The sequence below is a fragment of the Dromiciops gliroides genome, chromosome 1 (genome assembly GCF_019393635.1).
Source record: "Dromiciops gliroides isolate mDroGli1 chromosome 1, mDroGli1.pri, whole genome shotgun sequence".
Lineage (NCBI taxonomy): Eukaryota > Metazoa > Chordata > Mammalia > Microbiotheria > Microbiotheriidae > Dromiciops > Dromiciops gliroides.
In genome coordinates, this window is record NC_057861.1 from 338,708,243 (window position 1) to 338,734,725 (window position 26,483).

Here is a 26,483-nt window from a genome sequence, read left to right on the forward strand (position 1 = left end):
GTGAGGCAATTGGGGTTAAGTGACTTGCCCAGGGTCACACAGCTAGTAAGTGTTAAGTGTCTGAGGCCAGATTTGAACTCAGGTACTCCTGACTCCAGGGCCGGTGCTCTATCCACTGCGCCACCTAGCTGCCCCCCCAATGATCAAATTTAAAGAAAAAGAAGGCCTTTAATACATACATATCTAACAAAACAAATTCTCACAGTGACTTTATCTGGAAATGTTTGCCTCTCTGCATTTTAGGTTCATCCCCTCTTTGTCAGAAGGCCTATGGTGTGTTTCAACTTGATTCTTTTCTACTCATGTTTCATCATTGAATTGAGGTAGCTAAATGTTACAATACAAAGAACACTGAACTTAAAGTTAGGAAGACTCAACCATAAATCTGGCCTCAGACATTTACTAGATGTGTGATGTTGGACAAATCATTTAATTTCTGTCTAGCTCTGTTTCCTCAAAATAGTAAGCACTTATCTCTTAGGAGTGTTGTAAAATGCTTTGGAAATCTTACAAATTTTGGCATATAAATGAGGTAAATAATAGTAGTAGTAAAAAAAATGTTGGTATGTAAATGTAATAAATATGTTCTATTATGATAATGACCAGAATTCTAAAGTATTTCAAAGCTGCTTTTCTCTATAATGTGGCTACTGTGTAAATTGTTCCCCTTGTTCTTCTTACTTTGCTCTCTTAGAGGTCTTCCAGTTGTAAGTCAAGAAACCTTCTGCATGTCATTGGTCCTTTTCAAGAATGAAGGACATGGGGGCGGCTAGGTGGAGCAGTGGATAAAGCACAGGCCCTGGATTCAGGAATACCTGAGTTCAAATCCAACCTCAGACACTTGACACTTACCAGCTGTGTGACCCTGGGCAAGTCACTTAACCCCCATTGCCCTGCCAAAAAAAAAAAAATGAAGGACAAACAACTACTGAACTACATTTGTCATTGTCCTCATCTATCCCACAGATGACCAGGTGACTAAATACATACAATACGGCATCATGAAAGGAGTACTGAAGTTGGAATTAGAGGTCCTAGGTTCAAATCTCAACTCTCCTACTTGACTCGTGTGACCATGGTGAGTTATTTAATGTCTCTGGGCTGCACTTTTCCTCATCTGTAAAATGAGCACATTGGACGCTAAAGTCCCTCCCAACTCTAAATCTATGACACTATATAATCCACAGAAGGATGCCTTTGAGCACACAATAAAGCCCATTCTTAAAAAATCATGCAATTTTCAAACTATCTATAAACATTAGCTAAGGCATTGATATGCTGAATGTGAAATCCCTGTCCAATGACATTTTAAATATCTAAAGGACATTTCAAAGAGGAGTTGAATTGTATCAGTGTTGGCATTTTCATTATACACTAAGCCAGAAGACCAATGGAAGTTTTCACTAAATGAAAATAGAGTTCAGGGGCAGCTAGGTGGCGCAGTGGATAAAGCACTGGCCCTGGATTCCGGAGTACCTGAGTTCAAATCCAGTCTCAGACACTTGACACTTACTAGCTATGTGACCCTGGGCAAGTCACTTAACCCCCATGGCCCTGCAAAAAAAAAAAAAAGAAAGAAAATAGAGTTCATAGATTCCCTTTTATTCTTTTTTTTTTTTTTAGTGGAGCAATGAGGGTTAAGTGACTTGCCCAGGGTCACACAACTAGTGTCAAGTGTCAAGTGTCTGAGGCTGGATTTGAACTCAGGTAGTCCTGAATCCAGGGTCGGTGCTTTATCCACTGCACCACCTAGCCACCCCCCATCGATTCTCTTTTGAAAACACAAGCAGAGCTGTTTTTATTCTGTGCCCAAAGGGAACAAGCAACATATCCTGGGATAAAGATTAAAATATTTTGCCACTATCTTGGGTGCTTGAGGTCCAATGGGAAAGTTTCACTATAAATAGTTGAGGCTGACTCCTGAAGCTCCAACTCCTCCTAGACTTCCTTTTAGATTTGCTCTCTCTGAGGTGAGCAGTGGATTTAACCACAAGACCTGTGTTTACTCACAGTATTGCAATATAACTTGGGAAACTGAGTCACTGAGTCTTGTAATTCTTTTGGGACGACTCAAGATCAATTTGACTCTAATTCCATCCCACATCAAACTCAGTGCCTGTTTTTGGTCATAGTCCATGATATACACACTAACTTGCAGTTCAGTTCAGTTCAGGTTTTTTGGAAGGACAATGAGGGTTAAGTGACTTGCCCAGGGTCACACAGCTAGCAAGTGTCAAGTGTCTGAGGTTAGATTTGAATTCAGGTCCTCCTGAACCCAGGGCCTAACTAACTGCCCCTAGTTCAGCTGTTTTTAAGTCATGTCTGACTATTCATGATCCCATTTGGGATTTTCTTTGCAAAGACACTGGAGTGGTTTGCCGGTTCCTCCTCCAGCCCATTTTACAGATAAGGAAACTGAGGCAAACAGGGTCACACAGCTAATAAGTGTCAAGGCTCTGAGGCCAGGTTTAAATTCATGAAGATGAGTCTTTCTGACTCCAGGCCCAGTGCTTTATTCACTGCAGCACAATACATCAATACATTAATGATCTGTCATTTCTTTCATTTGGGAACTCCCTCCACCAAGGCAGTTTAAAAACGAACTCTAATTAAATATATAATCTTAGAGAGCTCTTTGAATCCCAGAGAGTTTAAGTGGCTTTCTTCAGATGGAGATCTGGTGTATGTCAGACAAAAGTTATGAACATGGCTTTTTCCGATTCCAAGTCTAACACTCACTCCAGTATTTCAGGCTTCTAGCCTGCTGCTCCATGGAGAGCAGCTAATTCTGCAGATTGAAATGACTCCTTTCCAGATTAGTGCTTTTCCATCAAGAGTTTATGACCTTAGGGGCAGGTAGGTGGTGCAGTTGTTATGGGAATGCTGTAGGAACCCAAGAAACCTAAAGATCCCGTCCCCCCCCTCCCCAATCCTTGACCTCTCCCAGGGGAGAGGTAGCTCTGACCCTGGAACATTGATATGCAAGATATGGATGGGTGCTGCATATTTTACTGATGGCCCATTATGCCAAAATCCCCTCCCTGTTGATACATTTCTCTCCCAGGTCTTTGTAATGCCCTTCCCTCCCATTTGCCATATCTCTTTGTATTTTAGGAGATTCTCATCTAGGTGAGCCTCCCCAGGTTACTAGTCCCCCCCAAAGCATGGTAGATAGAGCACTACCCCTGGAGTCCAGAAGACTCCAAGACTGAGTTCAAATCTCACTTCAGACACTTACTAGCTCTGTGACCCTGGGCAAGTCACTTAACCCCAATTGCCTCAAAAAGGTGGTGCAGTAGATAAAGCACCGGCCCTGGATTCAGGAGGACCTGAGTTCAAATCTGACCTCAGACACTTGACACTTCCTAGATGTGTGACCCTGGGCAAGTCACTTAACCCTCATTGCCCAGCCCCCCCCCCCCAAAGAAACGAAACATCAGATCTTTAAAAAAAAAAAGTTCATGAGCTCATCCTGATTCGCTTAGAGGTAATGATTCTGCACCCATCCATAAGTGTTTCATGCTATCATCCTAGAGCCAATAGAACCTTTTGAGAGTGAGTTAGGGATTATCTTGGGTGTGGTGGCTAGGACTTTTGTGTTGGACCCAGCCAGAGGAACAGGTAGTCCCAGGAAAAACTTTTCTTTTTCTGTTGCAGGCAATCCAGCATTTAATTAGCCTGCGGGAAAGACTGTAAGATATAATCTATTTGCCTGGGGTTTCTCCTCCCCTTAGAGTATTAAATTTTCTATATACTATTTGAGGTTTTTACTCTTTGTAACTAATAGTGCTACATCTGTACTATGCCTGAGTTTGCACAATAGGAGGGTTGGGTGTATTTCATAACTTCCTTGGAGAGCAATATTTTTCAAAGCAAACAGCCCCCTGAGTTGTTCCATCTGGAATTGCTGAATGTTGGTGTTCAGCAGGAGCCTCGGTAGATAAGGCATTAATAGGTGTCTGAGCAGTGAGTTGACTTACTGAATCAAATGTTTTGCTGACACTTCCCTTCTGCCTCAGGTGCTTGAGGTAGAGTGTCAAAGGTTCACTATAAATAGCTGAAGCCAGCTCTTAGAGCTCCCACTCTCCCCTGACTGCCATATCTTACTGACTGTTTGGGAAAGCCTTTGCTTGGGCTAGTGAAGAAAACCACATCATGGTGAGGCTTGTGCTCCCGAATCCCGACTTAGAGAGTAGGATAACGGCCCTTGATGAGCTTGATGTCATTGAAAAAGAAGAAGCAGATTCAAGACCCAAATGGGACAACAAGGCTCAGTACATGCTAACCTGTGTCGGCTTTTGTGTGGGGTTAGGAAATGTGTGGCGATTTCCTTACCTCTGCCAGAGTCATGGAGGAGGTATGTAGTGTCTGTTTATTCTACATATCCTGTGGGGGGGATGGGGGCAGTGGCAGCTGCTGAGTTAAACTGCACAATGGGCAAGCAGACTTTTTTGCAACATTCAATCATGCACTTTTGGCACTAGACTAAAAGTTTCATGAGGGCAGGAATCATTCTCATCTAAACTTTAAACCTCTACCAGTGCCTAGTACAGTTCACCTCTTCTGCCCAAGTAGGTGTTGGATAAATGTTAACTGAACTGAATTGCACTCAGTGCTACCCAAGGCTTAAGTATATATGTACAGGAATGGGAAAAGTGATGGGGAAGTGGTATACTGACATCTCTGCAGTCCATTTGGCTGTGCCTCCAGGATTCTAGCCTTAAGCTGAAGGAAAAGTGGATCTGACAGAGTTTTACATATTCAGTGCAGTGTGATTGTGAAAACTTTTATTCTGATTCTTTCCCATTCTCTCCTCATTAAGTTGGAGGGTACCAGGGGTTGTTAGGTAGCACAGTGGATTCTTGAGGACCTGAGTTCAAATCAAACCTCAGATACTTTTCACTTACCAGCTGTGTGATCCTGGGCAAATTACTTAACACCCATTGCCTCGGAAAAAAAATAAACAAACAAATAAATAAATAAAAATAAGTTGAAGGGGACAAGACTAGAGAATACAGGCAGGAGGAAAAGGCATTCGACACCAAAATTTTAGTGTCTCACTTATATAATTTATCATTAAGTAAGGATTTTTAAAAATATACGATTGATTTGGGGGGGGGTGTGAGGCAATTGGGGTTAAGTGACTTGCCCAGGGTCACACAGTTAGTAAGCGTGTAAAGTGTCTGAGGCCGAATTTGAACTCAGGTCCTCCTGAATCCAGGGCTGGTGTTCTATACACTGTGCCACCTAGATGCCCCTATAAGATTGATTTTTAAAAATCAGTCATTCAATTATTCATTCAAAAAACATCTATTAAATGCCTACTATGTGTCAGCCACTATATTAAATACAAGGAATAGAAAGACAAAAATAAAAATATCTGTGCCCTTAAGGACCTTACATTCAATCAGAGAACACCATGTAAGTGTAGTAAAGGTGGAGTGTAAGATTCTATTGTTGGCCCATGCAGGTTGTGTATTGGTCCACATGGGTCTGTCCAGAGTTGGCTCAAGGATTTTTAATCTACAGTTTTTGTCATTATTTACCAAAAGTATTTTTATCTTCAGAAGCAATATGGCCATTGATAGAGGGCTGGCCTTGGAGTTAGGAAGATTTTTCTCTGACATTAGTAATTGTGTGATGGATGGGCAAATTGGCACCCCAGTCAACTCTTTGAGCTTCAAAGTTAGAGATGAGTTGCCAGTTTGCATGTGTGGAAAATTTTTCACACCAGAAATTCTGCATGATTGAAATTATCAAGTATCTGAGGTCAAATTTGAACTCAGACCCTCCTAAATTCAGGGCTAGTGCTTTATCCACTGCACCACCTAGTTGCCCCCTCATAAAGTCTTTATGCACCAAACAACTCATTTTTTGAATGAATCTCTTTGACCTGAATTAGTGCTTGCAGCTCCCCAAAGTGCCAGTGTGATAGTTCCTCAAGGGGGCTCCTGGGATTCTGTCAGAACTGACTCATTTTACATTCTCATCTCTCCTATGGTCTGGAAATTCCAGACACAAATTGCAATATACTCTCTCAAGAAAAGAGCAGAAAAAATTCTCCCAGCACACCCCCCTTCTCTTTTTCCTTATCAGCCTTCCTGCTTTCTCATATGTGGTCAACAAACACTGACTAATCACCTATTTTGTGGTAAATTCTGGGGAGATAGAGATAAGTGAAACAAAGTAAGATGAAGACTGAGGAGAGATGCAAAGTACTCCAGGAAAATGAAACCAATCTAAATGTTAACACATTTATTCCACCTTTTGCATCCTGCAAGGTTACTAATGATGTGAGGTTGGATGCTTTCTATAAAGAACACCAATGGACATTCCACTTTAGTGAGGAAAATTTGCACCTGGGAGAGGGAGCTTCAGCATATGTCTGGGGTTATAAACCCCTGCAAACCCAGAAAACCCCTATGAACTCCTATAAACCCAGAAAAGTCTGGGATTATAAACCCCTGCAATTTGGGTTTTATGATAGAAGTGGGCATTGCATTGCTGTTCTGGAAGCTTTGTACTGCCTTTTCCTGAGGTTACAGTTCTTAAAGTGTGGTCCAAGGACCCCTGGGTATGTATCCCAAGACCCTTTCAGGGAACCCATGAGGACAAAACTGTTAAATGGGTCAGCTGGGGCGGGGGGGGGGGAAGCTTTTCCTCAGGTTGTGAGTAGAATTATAGCTTATAATTTAGTATCATTAAGTGTTAAGAGTTGCAATCTAGTTCACTTCCTTTCATGCTTACAGAGGAGGAAAACCAATGCTAGAAAAGGTTAAGTGCCTCGTCCAACATCAAACAGGTAGTGTCAAAAGCAGAATCTGAACCTGGCTCCCTTGACTCCAAAGCCAGTGTTCTTTCCATCCCATCTTGATGTCTTTCCCATGCTATTGAATAACAAGGAAGGATCATGACCTGGAGAGATAACTCAGTGGTTTTAGGAAAACATTTGGAGCTGGGTGTGGTTTACTATAGCAAACACACTCAATCTGGAGTTAAGAGATCTAAATTCAAATCCCAGCTATGCTATTTATAGCTGTGTAACCTTTAGGTAAACCACTTAAGTAGAAATTCTGAGACTTGGAAAAAAGTGTTTGGGGGGGGGGGGGCGGGGTAGGGAGAGGAGGGCAGATTGTCTAAGGTAAGACTACTCCTGTGCATGCTTGGGACTGTTAGGTGGTACAGTAGATAGAGTGCTAGGCCTAGAGTCAGAAAGCCTCATCTTCCTGAATTCAAATGCAGCCTTGGACACTTAATGGCTGTGTGACCCTGGGCAAGTCACCTTAACCCTGTTGGTCTCAGTTTCCTCATCTGCAAAATGAGCTGGAGAAGGAAATGGCAAACCACTCCATTACCTTTGCCAAGAAAACCCCAGATGGAGCCAGGAAGAGTTGGACATGACTGAAAAATGACTGAACAAGATAAGACAGAAAGTATGGTTGAGGCTGACTGAAGGTAGAGATCAGGAGATTTGAGGAGGTTAAGGACCTGGAAAGCTTGGGTGTTTTTAGTGGGGGTGGGGGTGGGGGGGGAAGGTCAGATGGAGTAGAAGATTATGAAACAGGTCTTGAATCCATTGGGGAGGAGGAAGAAAGCTGCAGAGATTCATAGATGGGAGCAGCAAGGATCTAGAGAGAACCAAGTTCTTCAGGGGTGATTGCTGCTGATGGTAAAATAGGAAGGGATCTGAAAGTAGCATTGGGGAGCAAGGAATAAGCCAATTCCTCCCGGCTCTGTGTGTCAAGGGGTGTGAGAGAGACAGCTAGACTTAGGAAGGATGCCAAGAGATGCGTTATCTTCTTTTGGGAAAAGCCAGATTTCAGCGAACACTATAGAAGGGAAAGGAATGTGAGAAAAAGAGATTTAGGATCATAGAAAAATAGAATTAGAGCTGTCAGAGACATTACAGGTCATTTAGTCTAACTAATCCCCTTATTTTACAGCTGAGGAAACAGGCCCTCAAAGGTAAAGAGGCTGCCTAAGGACCCAAAGCTACCGACAGAGTTAAGATTCAAGCTCAGATCCTCTCTCTCTCTCTTTTTGCAGGGCAATGAGGGTTAAGTGACTTGCCCAGGGTCACACAGCTAGTAAGTGTCAAGTGTCTGAGGCCGGATTTGAACTCAGGTCCCCCTGAATCCAGGGCTGGTGCTTTATCCACTGCACCACCTAGCTGCCCCCAGATCCTCTAACTCTCTACCCATTTTCCATACTTCAGCAGCAATGTTGAGATTCGGAGGGAGGAGGTGGAGGCAATGGAGATTAGGGAGTTAATGTTGAGTTTAATATGGAGACCAGGGTTGAGGAGAAGAGCAGCAGCAATCCTCCAGTAATTCTTTACCCATTTAATGATCCCTCCCTATTTGGGCACCTGGATCCCCAGGCAAGGTGGCAGAGAGAGTAATAGTCCATCTTACTCCACTGTGGTAGGAAGGTCACCAGGGAGAGGGGTTAATGACCATAGGATGCTGTGGTGGTGGTGGGGGGGGGGCAGGGGGAGGTGGAGAAGTAGGGGGGGGGAAGAGAAGAGTGGATACTGAGGGGCCAGAAAAGGGAAAAGGGGAAGTTCTGTATCAGGACTAGGGCTAAAAATGTGTCTTCTAAAGGAGGACTCTGATTCTTCAGGATCTTGACATCTGGAAGAAAGTTTTGGTTGCTCTGGGTTTCCTCATGTGTAAAATGAAGACCTTGAGCTAGTTGGTTCCCAAGGTTCGTTTTAGCACCAAATCTTATACTCCTCTTTCCAAGGTGAAATGGCAAAGTAATTTTATTTGTTGGGTATTTAAAAAAAACCACACCAAATGATAAAAATGGAAGAGCTTCCTTCAGCCTCTGAAAACTTCTCTGTCAGTCACTGGGAAGCCTTTGAGATGAATGCAAGCAAGGACAATACATTATGTACCTGAGTTACAGTTTATCTCATGGGATTCTAAATCAACAAATAAGTGTTCTCTAGGATTTAGTGAGTCTCCTGAGCCATTGATCTGTCTCTGCAGCAGAGATCTGTTTGTACTTTAATGATTAGTACTGTTCCTTCTTGAAAACAGGAGGGAAAAACACTCTCATCACTTCCCTTTAATTCCAAACTGATCATTAGAATTTAGCAAGAAAGTGAAGGAAGACTCACATTCCCCTAAACAAAAGTGGATGATCCCAACCCCTCAAAGATACGCAATCTGTGTGCTACGCCTTGTGTATCTTCTTTTGTACTTAGGGTCAGATAAGAAACAAAATTAGAACCTCCTTCATAAAAATGAATGAATGAATGAATGAATGAATGAATGAATGAATGAATGAATGAATACATAAATAAATTCCCTTATTAATGCCTATACCCTGAGACTAAGACACAGTTAGGTTCCTTAGGAAAGTCTCTAAAAGCATAGTATTGTAAGATCATAAAATCTGGAATGAATAAATTAATGAAAAAGTATTTATTGAGCATGCACTATGTCAAGCATTGTGGGAAGAATTACATATAGAGATAAAAAAGCAGACATTCCCAGCTCTCGAAAAGCTTACATTCTAATGGACACCCATAACATATAGGGAAGTAATGGCCAATAAGGGGCACCTTGATCAGGAAATTACTGGGGTGGTGCATGGGGCCGTGAAAACATAGAGTGAAATACCGTATCCAGAAACAATGACATAGATGATTTGAGTATGGTTCATGGTTCCAAAATTGGAGGGGAAGAAGAGAAAAGGTGGTTGGTGAGGCTGCAAAGGAGGTGGCCAGAAAGCAGCAAGAGACTTTAGAAAGTATCTATTCCAGTCTCTTCATTTTCCAGATGTGGATCATGAGGTCATAGATTTAGAGCAGGAAGGAGGCTTGGAAGTCACTGAGTCTAACCCTCTCATTTTACAAATGAAGAGACTGTGTCTCAGGTCAAGTGATTGTTCCAAGGTCATAGTCTGAGGCCAGATTTGAATGCTAGTCTTCCTGATTCCAAGTCCAGCACTCTGTTCACCCTGTTCCATGAAGACTTGCCAAGTAACAAACAGCAAGGAAAGTATTTAGTCCTAGATCTTTTTTTTTTTTTTTTGGTAGGGCAATGAGGGTTAAGTGAGTTGCCCAGGCTCACACAGCTAGTAAGTATCAAGTGTCCGAGGCAGGATTTGAACTCAGGTCCTCCTGAATCCAGGCCAGTGCTTTATCCACTGCGCCACCTAGCTGCCCCAGTCCTAGATCTTCTGACTCAAAGTCTAGTCTAGTATTCTTTACCCTACACCATTCAGTCAATGATGGTACTTCTCCCCATACTTTATGAAGTTAATATAGTTTTTAAAAGGATCAAACTTCTTTCAGGGAATGAGCAGAGCCTGGTCAATGCCTTCATCTGGCTCATTCCTTAAGAAACCACCAAAAACATGCACTAGAAAAATCTTGGGGCTGCTAAGTCATGCAGTGCCTGGAGGTACCAGGCCTGGAGTCAGGAAGACCTGAATTCAAATCTGGTCTCAGACACTTAATAGCTGTGTGATCCTGGGCAAGCCACTTAGCCCTTTTTGCCTCAGTTTTCCTCATCTGGAAAATAAGCTGGAGAAAGAAATGGAAAACCACTCCTGTATCTCTGCCAAGAAAACCCCAAATGGGGTCACAAAGAGTAGGAGAAGCCTGAAAAATGACTGAACAACAACAAAGGGATCATAGAAAGGAAGGAATTGGTAAAGTTATCTAGCCAAGACCCTAAAGGTATTGGGGCTATGTAATGATAGACTAATGTTCTATGACATTGGTAGATATTGGTCTATGTAACTAGGAAATAGGAGCCTGCTCCAAGTAGTTCCCAGATGCTAGGCTCCCTCTGGCCAGCCAGCTTCCCCAGGCTATTAATGGAGGTAGATAACACACCAGTATCCTGTTGTTCAGTTAGCTTGGCATAAGTTTAAACATTAAGCAATGCTCTTCCAGTAACTACTAGGCTTTTACTCCTTCCCTCTTTGTCCCAGCTGTTTCAAGTCATTCTTCAAAATTCTCTCCATGCCTACCCTTACCCATGCCTACCTAGGCTGATCTCTGGGCCCCCTAGTAGTGGAATCTCTTTTTTCCTCTATTCCAAGTGCATTCCATTCAGGTTCAGGTCAAAACTGATAGTGTGTGGCACAGCTAGGTGGTGCAGTGGATAAAGCACCAGCTCTGGATTCAGGAGGACCTGAGTTCAGATCTGACTCAGACACTTGACACTAGCTGTGTGACCCTGGGCAAGTCACTTAACCCTCATTGCCCAGCAAAAAACAAATAATAAAAAACAAAGCAAAACAAATAAAAGAAAAGAAAAGAAAACTGATAGGCAACACCTGACCTGAGAACCCAGCCCTCTTCCCTGGGCCCTGTCCTTAGGAAATCTCTGACAAACTTTTACTCAGTTTCTTGGGTAAATGTTAATATCCAGGAACACATCCTGGTTTTCCTTCTTTCCTCTCCTTCTCAAATTCAGCTTTTCCTCTTTTCTTTTTTCCTCTTTTTTTACAGGCCTTGCTCTTAAGGCTGTTCTACTATGCTAATTCCATAGCTTCACCCCTGAATCAGTTCCATTTCCCTCACTTCCTCTCTCTAAAGTCACCATTTTGATAAAAATCTATCTTAGTTCTCTCTGACTCTTTGGCTTCCCCAAGGCATCAGTCCCCCCAGCCCAGACCAGGAGTTCCTTTCCCTCAGAGAACTCTTCTTTCCCTTCTTTCCTTTGTTCCCTGCTTTCTCTCCTTTATTCTTTCCCATGATTCCACTGGTGTGAAAAACTCCCCATCAGTTAAAATTCCCTTTTTTACCCATTCATACAACCAACTCCATCAGCTACGTGGCACAGTTGATAGAGTGCTGGGGCTAGAGTCAGGAAAACTCATCTTCCTGAGTTCAAATGCAGCCTCAGATACAACTGGCAGTGTGATCCTGGGCAAGTCACTTAACCCTGTTTGCCTCAGTTTCTTCATCTGTAAAAAGAAAATGGCAAACTATTCCAGTGTCTTTAAAAACCCCATATGGGGTCAAAAAGAGTAGGACATGACTGAAAAAAGTAACTGAACAGAATAACTAACTAACTCATCAGTAACTCATAGTCCTAGGGGTTGTTTGGGGCAGGAGACTTGGTAATACAACCTATGTGTCACAGACTGGATCTTACTGTGGCAGAGCAAGTATTTGAACTTAAGCCCTGTGACTCCAAGTTCAGTTATTTTCCCCCCATACCTCATTGTCTACCTTACTACATATTATTGTATTTTAGTTACCTATCTTTGTGTCTTACTCTCCTTTAGGCTATAAGTCCCACTGAAGGAAGTACCAGGTGTTAGCTAATTTTTGTGCTTCCCCTAGAGCAGGGTTCTTTTTGTGAGTGTCCTGGACCCTCTGACAATCTGCTGAAGCTTATGGACCCTTCAGAATAACATTTTTTAAATGCATAAAATAAAATACACAGGATTATAAAGGAAACTATACTGAAAAAGTTATCAGTTTTTTTAAAAAGCAAATGCCCATATCCTGGCTTAAAAATACCTGCCCTATTACATAGCACAAAGTAGGTGCTTAATAATGCTTGTTATGACAGCAAGGGGATACAGTGGAAAGAGCGAGGGACCTGAAGTCAGGTAGACTCCAGCCTCAAATCAGCCTCAGACACTTAGTATTTATGTGAGTGACCTTGGGCAAGTCACTGAAGATTTGTCTGCCTCTGTTTTTTCAGTGATAAAATGGGGATGATAATAATAGATCTTACCTCCCAGGGTTCTTGAGAGGATCAAATGAAATAATATTTGTAAAGTCTTTTGTATAGTGCCTGGCACACAGTAGGTACCTGTAGGTATTTGTAACTATTGGAATGACACCACCTGCTGGAGACTTACTGTAGGAAAGCTCCACCATGAGGAGGAGAAGGCCTCTGAGGGCAAGGCCATGCAGCTTTTCTTTGACTTCAGGAAGTGAAGTTTGCTTGTGGGAGGAAGAAGGGGCGAGGCTGGCTCTCACTCTCTTTCCTCAGGTCTCAGGGTGGAGAAGGGAGTTAGAAATGCGCTCTCCCTTTAATAGATAGTTGAATCTAGGCCTTTCTCTCTCTCTCTTTACCAAATTCTTATTCTCCTTAATAAATGCTTAAAAATCTAACTCTTGCTAAAGCTTATAATTTATTGGCGGCCACTCATTAGATATTTTAGACAGTATAGCTAGAATTTTAGTCCCTTACACTTCCTTCCTTGAATTTAATGTCATTATAAGCCACTACTAGAACAGAGGGTACTGAGGTTGTAAAGAACTGATTTAATGACCCCTTTGCGATCTAAAGGTATAAAGACTCTCAGCAGACTCTTTGATTCTAGAGAGTACATATATTCCTCTCTTGGATGAAACCACTTAAAATGATTTCTCTTGGGGTGACTAGATAGCACAGTGGATAAAGCACCAGTCCTGGATTCAGGAATACCTGAGTTCAAATCCAGCCTCAGACACTTGACACTTACTAGCTGTGTGACCCTGGGCAAGTCACTTAACCCCCATTGCCCCGCAAAAAAAAAAAAAAAGATTTCTCTCTAAGGCACATGTCATGATAAATTTATTGGTTTATGACAGCTTCCTTGGTGGTTGTTTTTTCCCTTTCCATTTTAGAGAGACTGGAATGGGATGAGAGGCAGAAAGGATAGGGGAGCTTGAGCTAACTGTACCACACTTGCTTTGTACAAGAGGAAGGAGGAATGGAACATTCTCTCTATGGTAAACCCAGTTCACTCTCAACAGCATCCCAGTCATCAGTAAAGGTAAAAGCAACCAGGGACATAGTTAGTTGTAGATTTACAATGACTATTTACTCAGGACACTTTAGCTTCCAGGGAAGCTGCCAAGCTTAGCTAATACATCCTGTTTTTCAGGGTTCCTGCTCCGAATAGTACACAGATACAAAGTAACATCAATTATATGACTTACTTTGCAGCTAAGATGATTAAAAACTAGAGAAAAATGAGCAAGATATGGAAATAAATTGTTAATGATGTTAGTAAAGGGAGATATAAACCTATGATCCTTAAAAATGTTTAAAGCCTTGTGACTTGGTATACCCTAGACATATAATAAAACTGGTGGTTTAATGAGAACAGGTATCAATCTCCCAGGTTAAGGTGTCACTGGTGTTCTCTTATAGCTAATGTGAAATCCAAAGATAGTCATAAGAGGTAGCATAACTGAAAAGATGGAGGTCTGAGTTTACATCTGAATTAGCCTATCCTATGAGCTTGAGTGGGTTACTCATAACTCATTGAGATATGTCTAAGAAGGGATCCAAAACCATCTTTACTTACTGTCCTATTTATCCCTACATAAAGATATAAGTAGAACGTAAGCTCATTGAGGGTAGGCACTATTGTTGTTTTTTCATCTTTGTATCCCTAGCATGTAGCACACTTCCTTACACATAATAAGCACTTAATAGGTATTTGTCAGCTAGGTAGCACAGTGCCTAGAGTGCTAGAGCTAGAGTCAGGAAGACTCATCTTGAGTTCAAATCTGGCCTCAGAGACTGGCTGTGTGACCCTGGGCAAGTCACTTCACCCTGTTTGCCTCAGTTTCTTCATCTATGAAATGAAGTGGAGAAGGAAATGACAAACCACTCAAGTATCTTTGCCAAGAAAACCCCAAATGGGGTCACAGGGTCAGACACAACTGAACCACCACAACAAGAAGTATTTGTCAGAGCTAATCGAATTGAAACTAAAATACCCTTGCTTTACACTTACTTGAATCAACATCCAACTGATTAAAAAAGAGGGCCATCCTGTCAGTTTTTGGTGAGTTATAACTGAAATTAATGAGAATTCTGAGGTAATTGGCCTGAAGGAATGAACTACGAATAGCCATTTAATATAAGTTCTAGATGAAATCAACAGATGTATAGATTCATGATGATTTTCAGCTCACTGTTTTTTTGATCCCAGTAACAATCCATCATTAAACAATGAAGTGATTTCTGAATGGGCAAGATGGAGTTCTTGATGAGTGGGCTGAGCCAGCTCTTTGCAATCTGGTCCATTGCATGGTGATCAATCAGTAAAGTGTACATTCAAACATTAACACAGATAAAGCTAAAGAGATCCATTCTTAAATGATAAGAAAGTTAAACATAATCATCCTGGCACAAGGATTCTCAAAGGTTCTCTTTTCTAAGAACTCCCGTGACATTCTTCCTGTTTTTTGCATCTGTGTGATAAAGAAAAAAAAGACTAAGAAAAAAAACAACACCTATCATTTACTGTATAAAAGGGGCAGCTAGGCAGCACAGTGGATAGAGTGCCAGGACCATAGTCAGGAAGATTCATCTTCCTGAGTTCAAATCTGGCCTTAGATACTTACTCACTATGTGACACTGAGCAACTCACTTAGCAATGTTTGCCTCAGTTTCCTTGGCTATAAAATAAGCTGGAGAAGGAAATGATAAACCACTCCAGTATCTTCACAAGAAAACTCCACATGGGGTCATAAAGAGTCAGACATGATTACAAAATGACCAAACAACTACTCTATAAAAGGTTACCACCAAACAACAGCCTAGGACGTTATAGTGCCTATCTTATCACTTTTCCAGTACACATTAAACTTTAGAAGAAAAGAAATACAGGAGAAAGCCAAGGAAGGAAGGAAACAAGTATTTATCAAGTGACTACTATATGCCCACTGGTTTATTTTATTTTTTAATTGTTTTCATTTTTTTTTGTGGGGCAGTGAGGGTTAAGTGACTTGCCCAGGGTCACACAGCTAGTAAGTGTCAAGTGTGTGGGGTTGGATTTGAACTCAGGTCCCCCTGAATCCAGAGCCAGTGCTTTATCCACTGCACCACCTAGCTGCCCCCATGCCCACTGGTTTATTTATGTCATCTTACTTGACCCTCACAACAACCGTGGGGAGGAGATGCTATTATTTTCCCCATTTAATGGTTAAGAAAACTATGGCAGAGAGTAAGTGTTTTACCCAGGGTCACATAGCTAGTGTTTGAGGCCAGATTTGAACTCAGGTTATCCTGACTCACCTAGGCAGCTAGATCCCTCCTAGTTCATACCGCACCTGCAGCTCATTAATTGCATCAGGCACCTGTTAGGAATGTTACCACCTTCATCTTCATGTGCTCCTTAAAACTTTGCCATATGTCCCAGGTTGCAAAATCCCAGACCACAATGGCAAAGTAGTGTTTATTGCACGGAGAAAAGGTAAACTACATTTCAATTTCTTATCTAGAAACAAATTTTCTTTCTTCTCTCTCTCTCTCTTTTTTTTTTTTTTTTGGTGGGGCAATGAGGGTTAAGTGACTTGCTCAGGGTCACACAGCTAATAAGTGTCAAGTGTCTAAGTGTCTGAGGTTGGATTTGAACTCAGGTCCTCCTGAATCCAGGGCTAGCATTTTAACCACTGCACCGGCCCCCAAATTATCCAAATCTTGTTATTTTTTTCACTGCTTACTTCTGGTCTCATGAAATTCCTGGCTTACTGTGTCATTCTGCCTGTCACTTTGATTTGTTTGTCCCACTGTGCATGTGCATTACCTAAATTCTTCAGTATTTCAATGGATCTGGGATTTCATTGCCATGGTCATTCCCTCCATTGCTGTAGGTTGTAGCTTATTCTCTTCCTCTTGGATGCTTATCTATGTTCTTTTGTATGCAATATGCATGTAAATAGATTGACTCTTGTAATAATTTGAACTCTGGCCAACAGTCATGCTACACAGTTGCAGGGATATATTTAGTTATCTGATCTGAGATCTGAGATCTATCCCTCTCGGTCTCCAAGGGCTACTGTGATTTCTGCCTTTGTGGGGAGCAGGAGAAGGACTATTGATCCTTTATTCTCCTATCTCCGAAGAGGTTTATTGCATCTGTCTACCATACTTCAAATGCTTGAAGTCTAGTAATACAATGCTCTCTTTTAGTGTTTAAGAATAAAAGCCACTTTCCCTATTCACTTTGTTTATTTTTAAAATTTTTTTTAGTGAAGCAATTGGGATTAAGTGACTTGCCTAGGGTCACACAGCTAGTAAGTGTTAAGTGTCTGAGGTCAGATTTGAACTCAGGTCCTCCTGACTCCAGGGCCGGTGCTCTATCCACTGTGCCACCTAGCTGCCCCCGCTATTGACTTTAAAAGGGACGATTAGCCAGCTCTTTTCCACCAAAAACTGGTTACATAAAAGACAAATCATGAATACTGAGTAACATGTTTATCAAAAGTGATAGTAAAATAGAAATTGGGGAAGTTATACAGGTTAGAGTAGATAATAGACTACAGAAGAGTAAATGAGCCCTTCAGTTTAGGAGTAAGGTGTAATTTCAAATCAACCAATAAGAGAAACATTCTTTCTTTTTTTTTTTTTTAGTGAGGCAATGGGGGTTAAGTGACTTGCCCAGGGTCACACAGCTAGTAAGTGTTAAGTGTCTGAGGCCGGATTTGAACTCAGGTACTCCTGAATCCAGGGCTGGTGCTTTACCACTGTGCCATCTAGCTGCCCCTAAGAGAAACATTCTAACTAGGGAAGAATGCTTTTAGCAGTCTGTGAGAGTTCAGCAATCTCTGGGAATCAAGAGGCATATCTAAGGGGACAAGTTCACCCAAATGTCTGTGACTCCAGGGGCTTTTCTTAGCCACCCACATTTTTTTTCCCCTTCTCTCATAGATGATCTCTCTAGAACTTCACTTTCTCCCTTCCTTCTCCAAAGTCTATCCATACTTGTACAGGATTACAATCTCAGAGGTCTCTCAGCCACTTAGGAGTCCTTTCTCATGCAGCATTCAGCATCACAAGACTCTTTGTGAGGGAATTGCCCTGTCTGCTTTGGGTTACATATAGATCCTCCATAAAGTAGCCCCTCTTAGAAGAAGCCTAAGTCTTTTTACATTTTTGAGGGTACAATAGACTACTTGGGATCAATCAACCAATATGGATTGCCCCTTAATCTCACATTAATTCATTTATATCCTTAAGCCACTGTTGGGTATAGCTAATCATTAGAAATATGCTAGTTTGGCCTAAATGAATAAAATAGAGAAAGAGGAGATCAGTGAATTGGGCATGCATGCAACTAAAAAAAGCTAGAAAAAGAACAAATTAAATTCCCAAATAAATACCAAATTGGAAATTCTGAAAAGGCCCAGAACCATCTATTGCTATCCAATATCCATCTGCAATGCCTGTCCTAGTTATGTGTCCTAAATAACTCAATTATTCTCTAATAATAATTTGCATTCACGAAGCATTTTGAGATAAAGTAGATGGGTCCAGTATTGTCATCTCCTCTACTCCATCCCCCACACACTTGTTTTTTACAGATGAAGAAACTGAGACTTTAAGAGGTAAAGTAACTTCCCAGGGTTATAAATCTAGAGTAAGATAAACCCTTGGATGTCATGTAGTCAAACATCTAGCCATTTTACAGATAATAAAACTGAGGCCCAGAAAAGTGATATGGCACATCCCAAATCACACAGCTAAAGTGGCACAATCAGGATCTGAACCCAATCAGGTGCTTTGCTTCCAACCCAATGGTCTTTGGCCTTCAGCATGCTTACCTTAGATCAAAGAGGTCAGACGTATCTGAAGTGAGATATATGAGCCAATATCTTCTGGTTCTTTTGGTACTCCATAGTACACCAGAGGTGTCAAACAAGGCTCCCCAGTGGGCAGAGTGTGGCTTGATCCAGATTAAAATGTAATTGGGAAATATTTAACAAAATAAATAGGATTATAATAGAATATGGATGGGGGCAGCTAGGTGACATAGTGGATAAAACCCCAGCCCTGAATTCAGGAGGACCTGAATTCAAATTCAGCTCAGACACTTGACACTTACTAGCTGTGTGACCCTGGGCAAGTCACTTAACCCTCATTGCCCTGCCAAAAAACCAAAAACAAATAGAATATGGATAATGTTAATTTGTTATGCTTTTAATGCTCTAGGCTGTATGATCAATCCAGGGCAAACCATTTAGCATCTCAGTGCCCTAGGCACCACTTTAAGGCTAATGGGTTCAGAGAAGTCCCAGATCCACACTGGTGGACGGCATTTCCTTACCAGGGAGTGTCCTATGCCAGTAGAATCCCATGTTCATTCCCTTTCTGTCTCCCCTATCCTACTTGTCTTCATCCCCAGTTGAATCAAGTTCTTTCAGGGACTCAGCTCTTATCTAGGAATTAGTCAGAAACATTTGGAAATTTCCTTAACTCTTTGATTCAATTTGGTATCATTTGGTAAAAGATGATTTTCCTCTTCTAAGTTGCACTTTGTAGGCTTTCAGGGATGAATTCTACCCACCCCCCCAATCCCCACAAGCTGCTACTGTTATTCCCAAGGAGTAACATAGGTATTTATTGGAAAAATTTGTTCAAGGTTTGTGTGTGTGTGTGTGTGTGTGCACATGTGCACGCACAATGTGTAGGGTGCATAATTCATGTGTATCTATTCAATTATGTTCTTTATTTTTTATTTTCACATTAAGTTAAACCTCCAATTTAAACTGTCCAACCTGACTTGATACTCACAGGGATTTCTTGAGCTTTAGTTGTATAGACTCCATCTGTCAGAGCTGATTTGGCCTTTGGGCATCAGGGGCATCTGGGTTCAATTCCCACCTCTGAAAAATATTGTCTGTGTGGGGGCAGCTAGATGGCGCAGTGGATAAAGCACCAGCCCTGGATTCAGGAAGACCTGACTTCAAATCCTGCCTCAGACACTGGACACTATCTGTGTGACCCTGGGCAAGTCACTTAACCCTCATTGCCCCACAAAACAAACAAACAAAAACAAAACAAAACAAAAAATATTGTCTGTGACATTAAACAAATCACTTAAAGTTTAAATGGTCCAGCCAGCTCTCTAGGTAAGACTCCACACTGGTGGTGGTAGGTTCCTTATCAGAAGTTTCCTATATGGATGAAATTACAGATCCAGCCCCCCCCCCAAACCCCCAAAAAAGTTCTTAATGGCATTTACATGCTCTTTGAACATCTTTCAAATAACATTCTATGTGCAAAGCTGTGGAGGACCTTTGTCAAGATGATTGCACTCATTTTCCCATTTCCCTACAGCAGCGATTAGAGCCACATAACTGCAGAACATCTATATTTCCTTGTGTCTGTGTTTAAAATGAGGATCCTGACTTAAGATGGCAGTAGATTGCATGGATGAATAGGAAAATAGCCATCTTGCTGGTCCCGGTTGCCTCTTCTACTCATATTTCTGTCTCTCCTCCATGTTCTGGGAGAGACACATTCTAATCTTTCCACATGTTATGGTGAAGCCTAAGACATCATTACATACTAGAAAAAGGACATGTCTTTGCTCCTTATGAAGAAAAGAAAGAAATGGACTAGCAAAAGTAATATTCAAGGGGCAGCTAGATGGCATAGTGGATAGAGCACCGGCCCTGGAGTCGGGAGGACCTGAGTTCAAATCCAGCCTCAGACACTTAACACTTACTAGCTGTGTGACCCTGGGCAAGTCACTTAACCCCAATTGCCTCACTTAAAATAAAAAGTAATCAATATATTGATGAAGGTTGAGTGACCTTTTGCTTACACCAATAACCCAGCTTAATGAAAAGTTTGGAGGTTGATAGGTAGAGGATGGTTATCAATCACTTGCCTCATTATTTCAGTAGAGGCAATGATATGATCCCTAGACCTGGAGCACACTCAAAGAAGTCCATGGCTATAGCATTGCCAGATCCAGATTCTAATTCCACCTCTCTATGTGGTGACAAGTCACTTTGGTTCTGTGGCCTATCAATTTCCTCACCTGTAAAATGAGAAGGGTAGACTAGAAAACTATATAAAGGCAAGTTATTATCATGAGGCTTTCCTGAGTTTTGATAGGACCATAAGAACCAGAAAAGTGAATTAAAGCAAACAAAAAGCACTTGAGGGTTAAATTGCCAGGTGCTAGCCTCATATTTTGCACAAAATACTGTCACTAATGAGCCAAAAATATCCAACTCCACTTATCACCATGTAATATGTACACTCTTGTGGGGTCAGGTCTACTAAATCTGCCCCTTTAATGTTCTAGGGGACCCTGAGGGATTTGGCAGGTCTAGGTGGTGATGTAGCAGATATAGCACTGGCCCTGAAGTCAAGAGGACTCGAGTTCAAATGTGGCCTCAGATATTTACTAGCTGTGTGACCCAGGGCAAGTCACTTCACCCTGTTTGCCTCAGTTTTTCCATCTGTAAAAATGAGCTGGAGAAGGAAATGGCAAACCCTTGCAGTGTCTTTGCCAAGAAAGCCCCAAATGGGGTCATGAGGAGTTGGACACAACCAAAACAACAAATTCTCCACTACCATTAGCTTGAGCTCATAATGTCTATGTTCCCTCCACCAAAAAACCCCTCCAAAAACAGTGACTAGTGCACCAGATCCATTTTAACACCTAATATTAATTAGCTTCTGCAAAGGGATATTTATTTCAAAGACATAACAAGAAGAAATGTACAAACTCTTCCTTCCCCAAACCCTCAGTTGTATACTCTCCTCTGTACTAGCTATGTCGGAGAGAAGACTCAGCACTTAGCTCAGTTTCCACATTACGTTGGTTCCGCCAAATTCGTGCTCTGATGTGGCATGACTGGTGAATGAGTCCTTATCTCAGCTTCCACTGGCATAGGTCCAGAAGGTCACTCTTTGCTTTTTGGGAATCAGTGCTGAGCTGGCTATCCAACTTGGCCTAATCTCCAACTCCTAGATTCCTTTGGTTCATTCTCCTGACTTTTCAAACTTCATCAAGGTCACAGACTCTACTCCCTTCGCCAGAGAATGGACAACAAGGAATAAAGAGGCCAAGGGAGGGGCAGCTAGGTGGCGCAGTGTTCAATCATGTTCCTTAGTTCTTATTTTCACATTAAGTTTAACCTCCAATTTAAACTGTCCAACCTGACTTGATACTCACAGGGATTTCTTGAGCTTTAGTTGTATAGACTCCATCTGTCAGAGGAGATTTGGCCTTTGGGCATCAGGGGGATCTGGGTTCAATTCCCACCTCTGAAAAATATTGTCTGTGTGGGGGCAGCTAGGTGACGCAGTGGATAAAGCACTGGCCCTGGATTCAGGAGGACCTGAGTTCAAATCTGGCCTCAGACACTTTACACTTACTATCTGTGTGACCCTGGGCGAGTCACTTAACCGTCATTGCCCCGCAAAACAAACCAAAAAACAAACCAAAAAAAAGAGGCCAAGGGGTAAGACATTTCTTAGGGTTGCATGTCCTCAGAGGGACGGATGCCTCAGGGTCTCTCCCATTATAGTCTCTCATTAGATAAATGATAGAAGACAGCTGACGTCTGTTGACTGTCTCAATAGTCAATCAAAGAGCAGTCCATAAGCAGACCAGAACCAGTTCTATAGGATGTCTATGTATTCTCCACAGTCTCCCTAAAGTACTCCCCTTACCTGTCATCATCCTGAGTCTCCTAAAGTAAGCTCTTCAGCTTCATGTAGAGAGATACATTCCCAGGCACTCTGTATATGTGCCAGACCCCCCAGTACAACCGTCTTGAATGATTTATAAAGTTAAGGAAAAGGATATAGCCATCATTTGCCACCTTTGTGGTTCAACTCAAACCTTTCAATCAAATAATGGTGATACAAAGAAAAAATTCCCTGCCAAACGGCCATCTAAAATCATCAGTGTGTGAGGGAGCCAAGATGGCAGAGGAAAGGCAGTGAGCTCCCGAACTCATGACACATCGCTCCAAAAAACATCCAAATAACACCATAGGAAAATGCCCGGAGCAGCAAAACTCACAGAAGAATGTGCTGAAATCATCTTCTAACCAAGAACAGCTTGGAAGGTCAGAAGGAGGGAGCTGCTGTGCTGATACAGGAGTCGAGCCCAACCCCACAGTCACCCTGACACAGATCCAGTCCCAGGAAGGCCTCACCAGAGAAGGAGACCCCCAGAGCCTCTGAATCAGCTGAAGTGCCAGTGTTGTCTGGAACTAAGCTCACAGTCTGGTGAGTGGGCTGAGCCCTGGCCAGGGGGGAGACTACAGGGGTTTATGCTGGTGCTAAGGCAGAACTTGGATTTTATACCCCTGCTGAGAACCAAGAGGTAGGCTCGAGTAGCAGTGGCCCAGGTTGGGGAGGGGCACAGGCTCTTCGGAGCTAACAACCACAACACACAAAGCTAGTTGATTAGCAAGTTGGTCTGGGGTCATCTAAGGACCAGGGAAGAGGCTGGGCGAGTGAAGAACCTGATTCTCCTTAAATCATACCACCTGGGACTTCTTAAGCTTGGGATAATGAAGCCTGGAAACAGTGCCACACTTTAAGGAGCTAAAAGTCAAGTAAAAGAAAGGCAAGATGAGCAGACAGAGAAAGGTGAAGACCATAGAAAGTTTCTTCAATAACAAGGAAGACCAAGGGGCACCCTCAGAGGAAGATGTCAACATCAGGGCCCCTATATCTAAAGCTTCCAAGAAAAATATGAATTGGTCTCAGGCCATAGAGGTGCTCAAAAAGGACTTTGAAGATAAAGTTAGAGAGGTAGAGGAAAAAATGGAAAGAGAAATGAAGGTGATGCAGGAAAGACATGAGAAAAAAGTCAACAACTTGAAGAGTCAAATTGGCTAAATGGAAAAAGAGGTACAAAAGTTCTCTGATGAAAATAATTGCCTAAGAACAAGGATTGAACAAGTGGAAGCCAGTGACTTTATGAGGAACCAAGACACAATCAAGCAAATTCAAATGAATAAAAAAATAGAGGGCAATGTGAAATATCTTCTGGGAAAAACTGCTGACCTGGAAAACCGGTCCAGGAGAGATAATTTGAAAATTATTGGTCTACCTAAAATCATCAGTGTGTGAATAAACAATCAAATAAAGCAAAGCCTCGTAGTTTCCTCATCAAAGATTAGGACTAGTCCTAATGCTTGAGTCCACAGAAACCATTTAAGTTATATATTTGGAAATCTTTATCACTCTGTTGCTCCAGGGAATGATGAACTTTAATCCCAATATGGTCCTCATGATACTCATACACAGCTGACAAGGTTTTAGAAGCATTTGCTAAATATTAACATTTTAACCTTTGCCAGATCTTAATTGAGGCATAATTTCCCTCTGACATACATAATAGAGGCATACTCATTTCAAATTTTAAAGTTCAGTTGAATTAATAAATATTCATTAAATGAATGAACTTGTAAATATATTGTGAGGTTTTTTTCAACTTGTTTGTGGAAATTGCCTTAAAGCCTATGTAGCAAAGCCATGATAAAGATACTTGGGATTTAAAAAACGAACAACAAACCAACATAGCACAATTAATTAGTTTAGTAGATCATGGTGGTTCTTACTAATACACATACTAGCAAGCATCCATATATCATGGATAGAATTAGCTGCCCACAGAAAACACTGCCATATGATTTAGAGATCAGAAATAACCTTGATCGATGACCCTCTGATGACAAACCAGGCAGTGTACAAAACAGGGAGATGTATGCTTGCCAGAAATATTTGCCACTGTGATGGAAAAAATCCAGTGCCTAATCCAGAGTGAGGAGGGATTCCCTGTGGATGGCAAGGTCCTCCAGATGCTCTGACTTGTCATGACATTGTGTGGATTGTATCAAGCCCCAAGACAATGCAGAGCTTCCTAGAAAATACCAGTAATCAGTCACTTAAAGGAGTTTGACCTATCTATCCACACAGGAAAGTCCAAATGGATGAAGAATGTCTATTGACTAGATTTCAACACGTATCTAATAAACACCCAATAGAGCTTATCCAACAAGGAGTATGTCTATGACAGACAATAAAGATGGATAATGAGCTGGGCCCAGAGTTGAAAAGGAAGAGAGAAAGCTGTATTGTTTGGGGGAACATTTTAAAGCAATTTCCCACCTTTTCAAATCCAATACATCTTCCAGGGCCCAACTCATATCTCACCTTCTTTGTAAAGCCTTTCCAGATTAAAATAGCTACCAGTTATTTGATCTTTGAGCTCATTTTCTATATTTATTGAACAATGGATCATATTCTTCCCAGGGATATCTCTTATATTGGCATTATTTCATTTAACTTTGCTGTTAACTCTTCATGTTATGTTAGAAGGGAGGTAATGTAGCTTTGGAAAATGAGTGCTGGCTCCAGAGCTTAAAGACCCGAGTTCAAATCCTGCCTTCACACCCAAATCCTGCCTGTATAACTTTGGACAAGTCACTTATCATTCTAGGTCTTAGGTTCCTTATCTGAAAAATGGAAGGGAAGGACAAAGATGGACTACATGGCCTCTGAAAACTCTTCCAGTTTTAGATCTGTGATCCCCTAAAGAGCAGAGACCATGCTTTATACTACTTTGTAGGACTATAATACTTGACACAAAGTACAGTTATCCTCTCCAAATGGGGGGGGGGGCGGGCAGGGGAGTTAGGGGCATGGTGCCCCGATGATCTGGAAAATCTGTATAAAACATAGTATATTTGTGCTATTAAAAGATACAATATGTTGATATTATGCAATACTATATATGTTGTATATGTGTATATAGATACAGATATAGACATAGATATATTATACATTTCCTAAATTTCTTCTGTCATCTGCTGGCCTTCACATGCCATCTGCAACTTCTACAAAATTCCCCCCAAATTTCCATTTAATTTCTTATGTTGATCTGTGATTTATCAAAACCAAGATGTGGAAGGGGGAGGTGGGAGGTGATCAATAAATACTGATTGACTAAACATTGTCATGATAAAAAAGCACAAAGCCCATTTTTCACTGAAATGGAAGGATGTGGTTCCAATCTCACCTCTGATACTTTCTACCTATATGTATGACCTTGTGCAAATTCCATAACCTCCTTGGACTTCAACTTCCTCATTTGTATAATGAAATTTGATGGGCTTGATGGCCTTTGAGGTCCCTTTTCATTCCAGTCCATGATCCTCTGATCCCTGATACTTTCTCATTGCTATAACATGACTCCTTTCTAAATTTAATATTTACAGTAAATACTTAAAGAACTCACTCATAAAGAATCTCCAGATCCCAAACCATGTGTCTTTTTCATACTGTTTTTCTAGCATCAGAAATACTCATTTGGCCTCTTTGTCAATTCCAGGAGCCTTCATGATCCCATTCCTCATTCTGCTGGTCCTTGAGGGTATCCCACTGCTTCATCTGGAGTTTGCCATTGGACAGAGGCTAAGGAAGGGCAGTGTTGGTGTCTGGAGTTCGATTCATCCCACCCTTAAGGGATTAGGTAAGTCATTAGAACTGAAATTGTCCTTAACAGGTTAACTAGAGATGGAATATTGTCAAGAAGCAAACTTTGATTCTTCAGCTTTTATTTCCATGATACTGTTCCAATGCAGAATTCGATCACTGTATTCATTCAGTCTTTTTTTTGCTTGTTTGTTTGTTTTTGTTTTGTTTTGTTTTTAGTGAGGCAATTGGGGGTTAAGTGACTTGTTCAGGGTCACACAGCTAGTAAGTGTTAAGTGTCTGAGGTCAGATTTGAACTCA

At 41.6% G+C, this 26,483-nt stretch overlaps 1 protein-coding gene across 1 annotated transcript in view; it reads left to right on the top strand.

Annotated features, from left to right (window-relative positions):
* Positions 1-4,155: 4,155 nt before the first annotated feature.
* Positions 4,156-26,483, top strand: part of SLC6A19 (solute carrier family 6 member 19) — a 54,446-nt gene continuing 32,118 nt past the window's right edge. Inside the window, exons 1-2 of the mRNA XM_043978040.1 lie at positions 4,156-4,357; positions 26,080-26,220. Coding sequence (XP_043833975.1) covers positions 4,156-4,357; positions 26,080-26,220 — 343 coding nt within the window. The remainder of the gene's footprint in view (positions 4,358-26,079; positions 26,221-26,483) is intronic.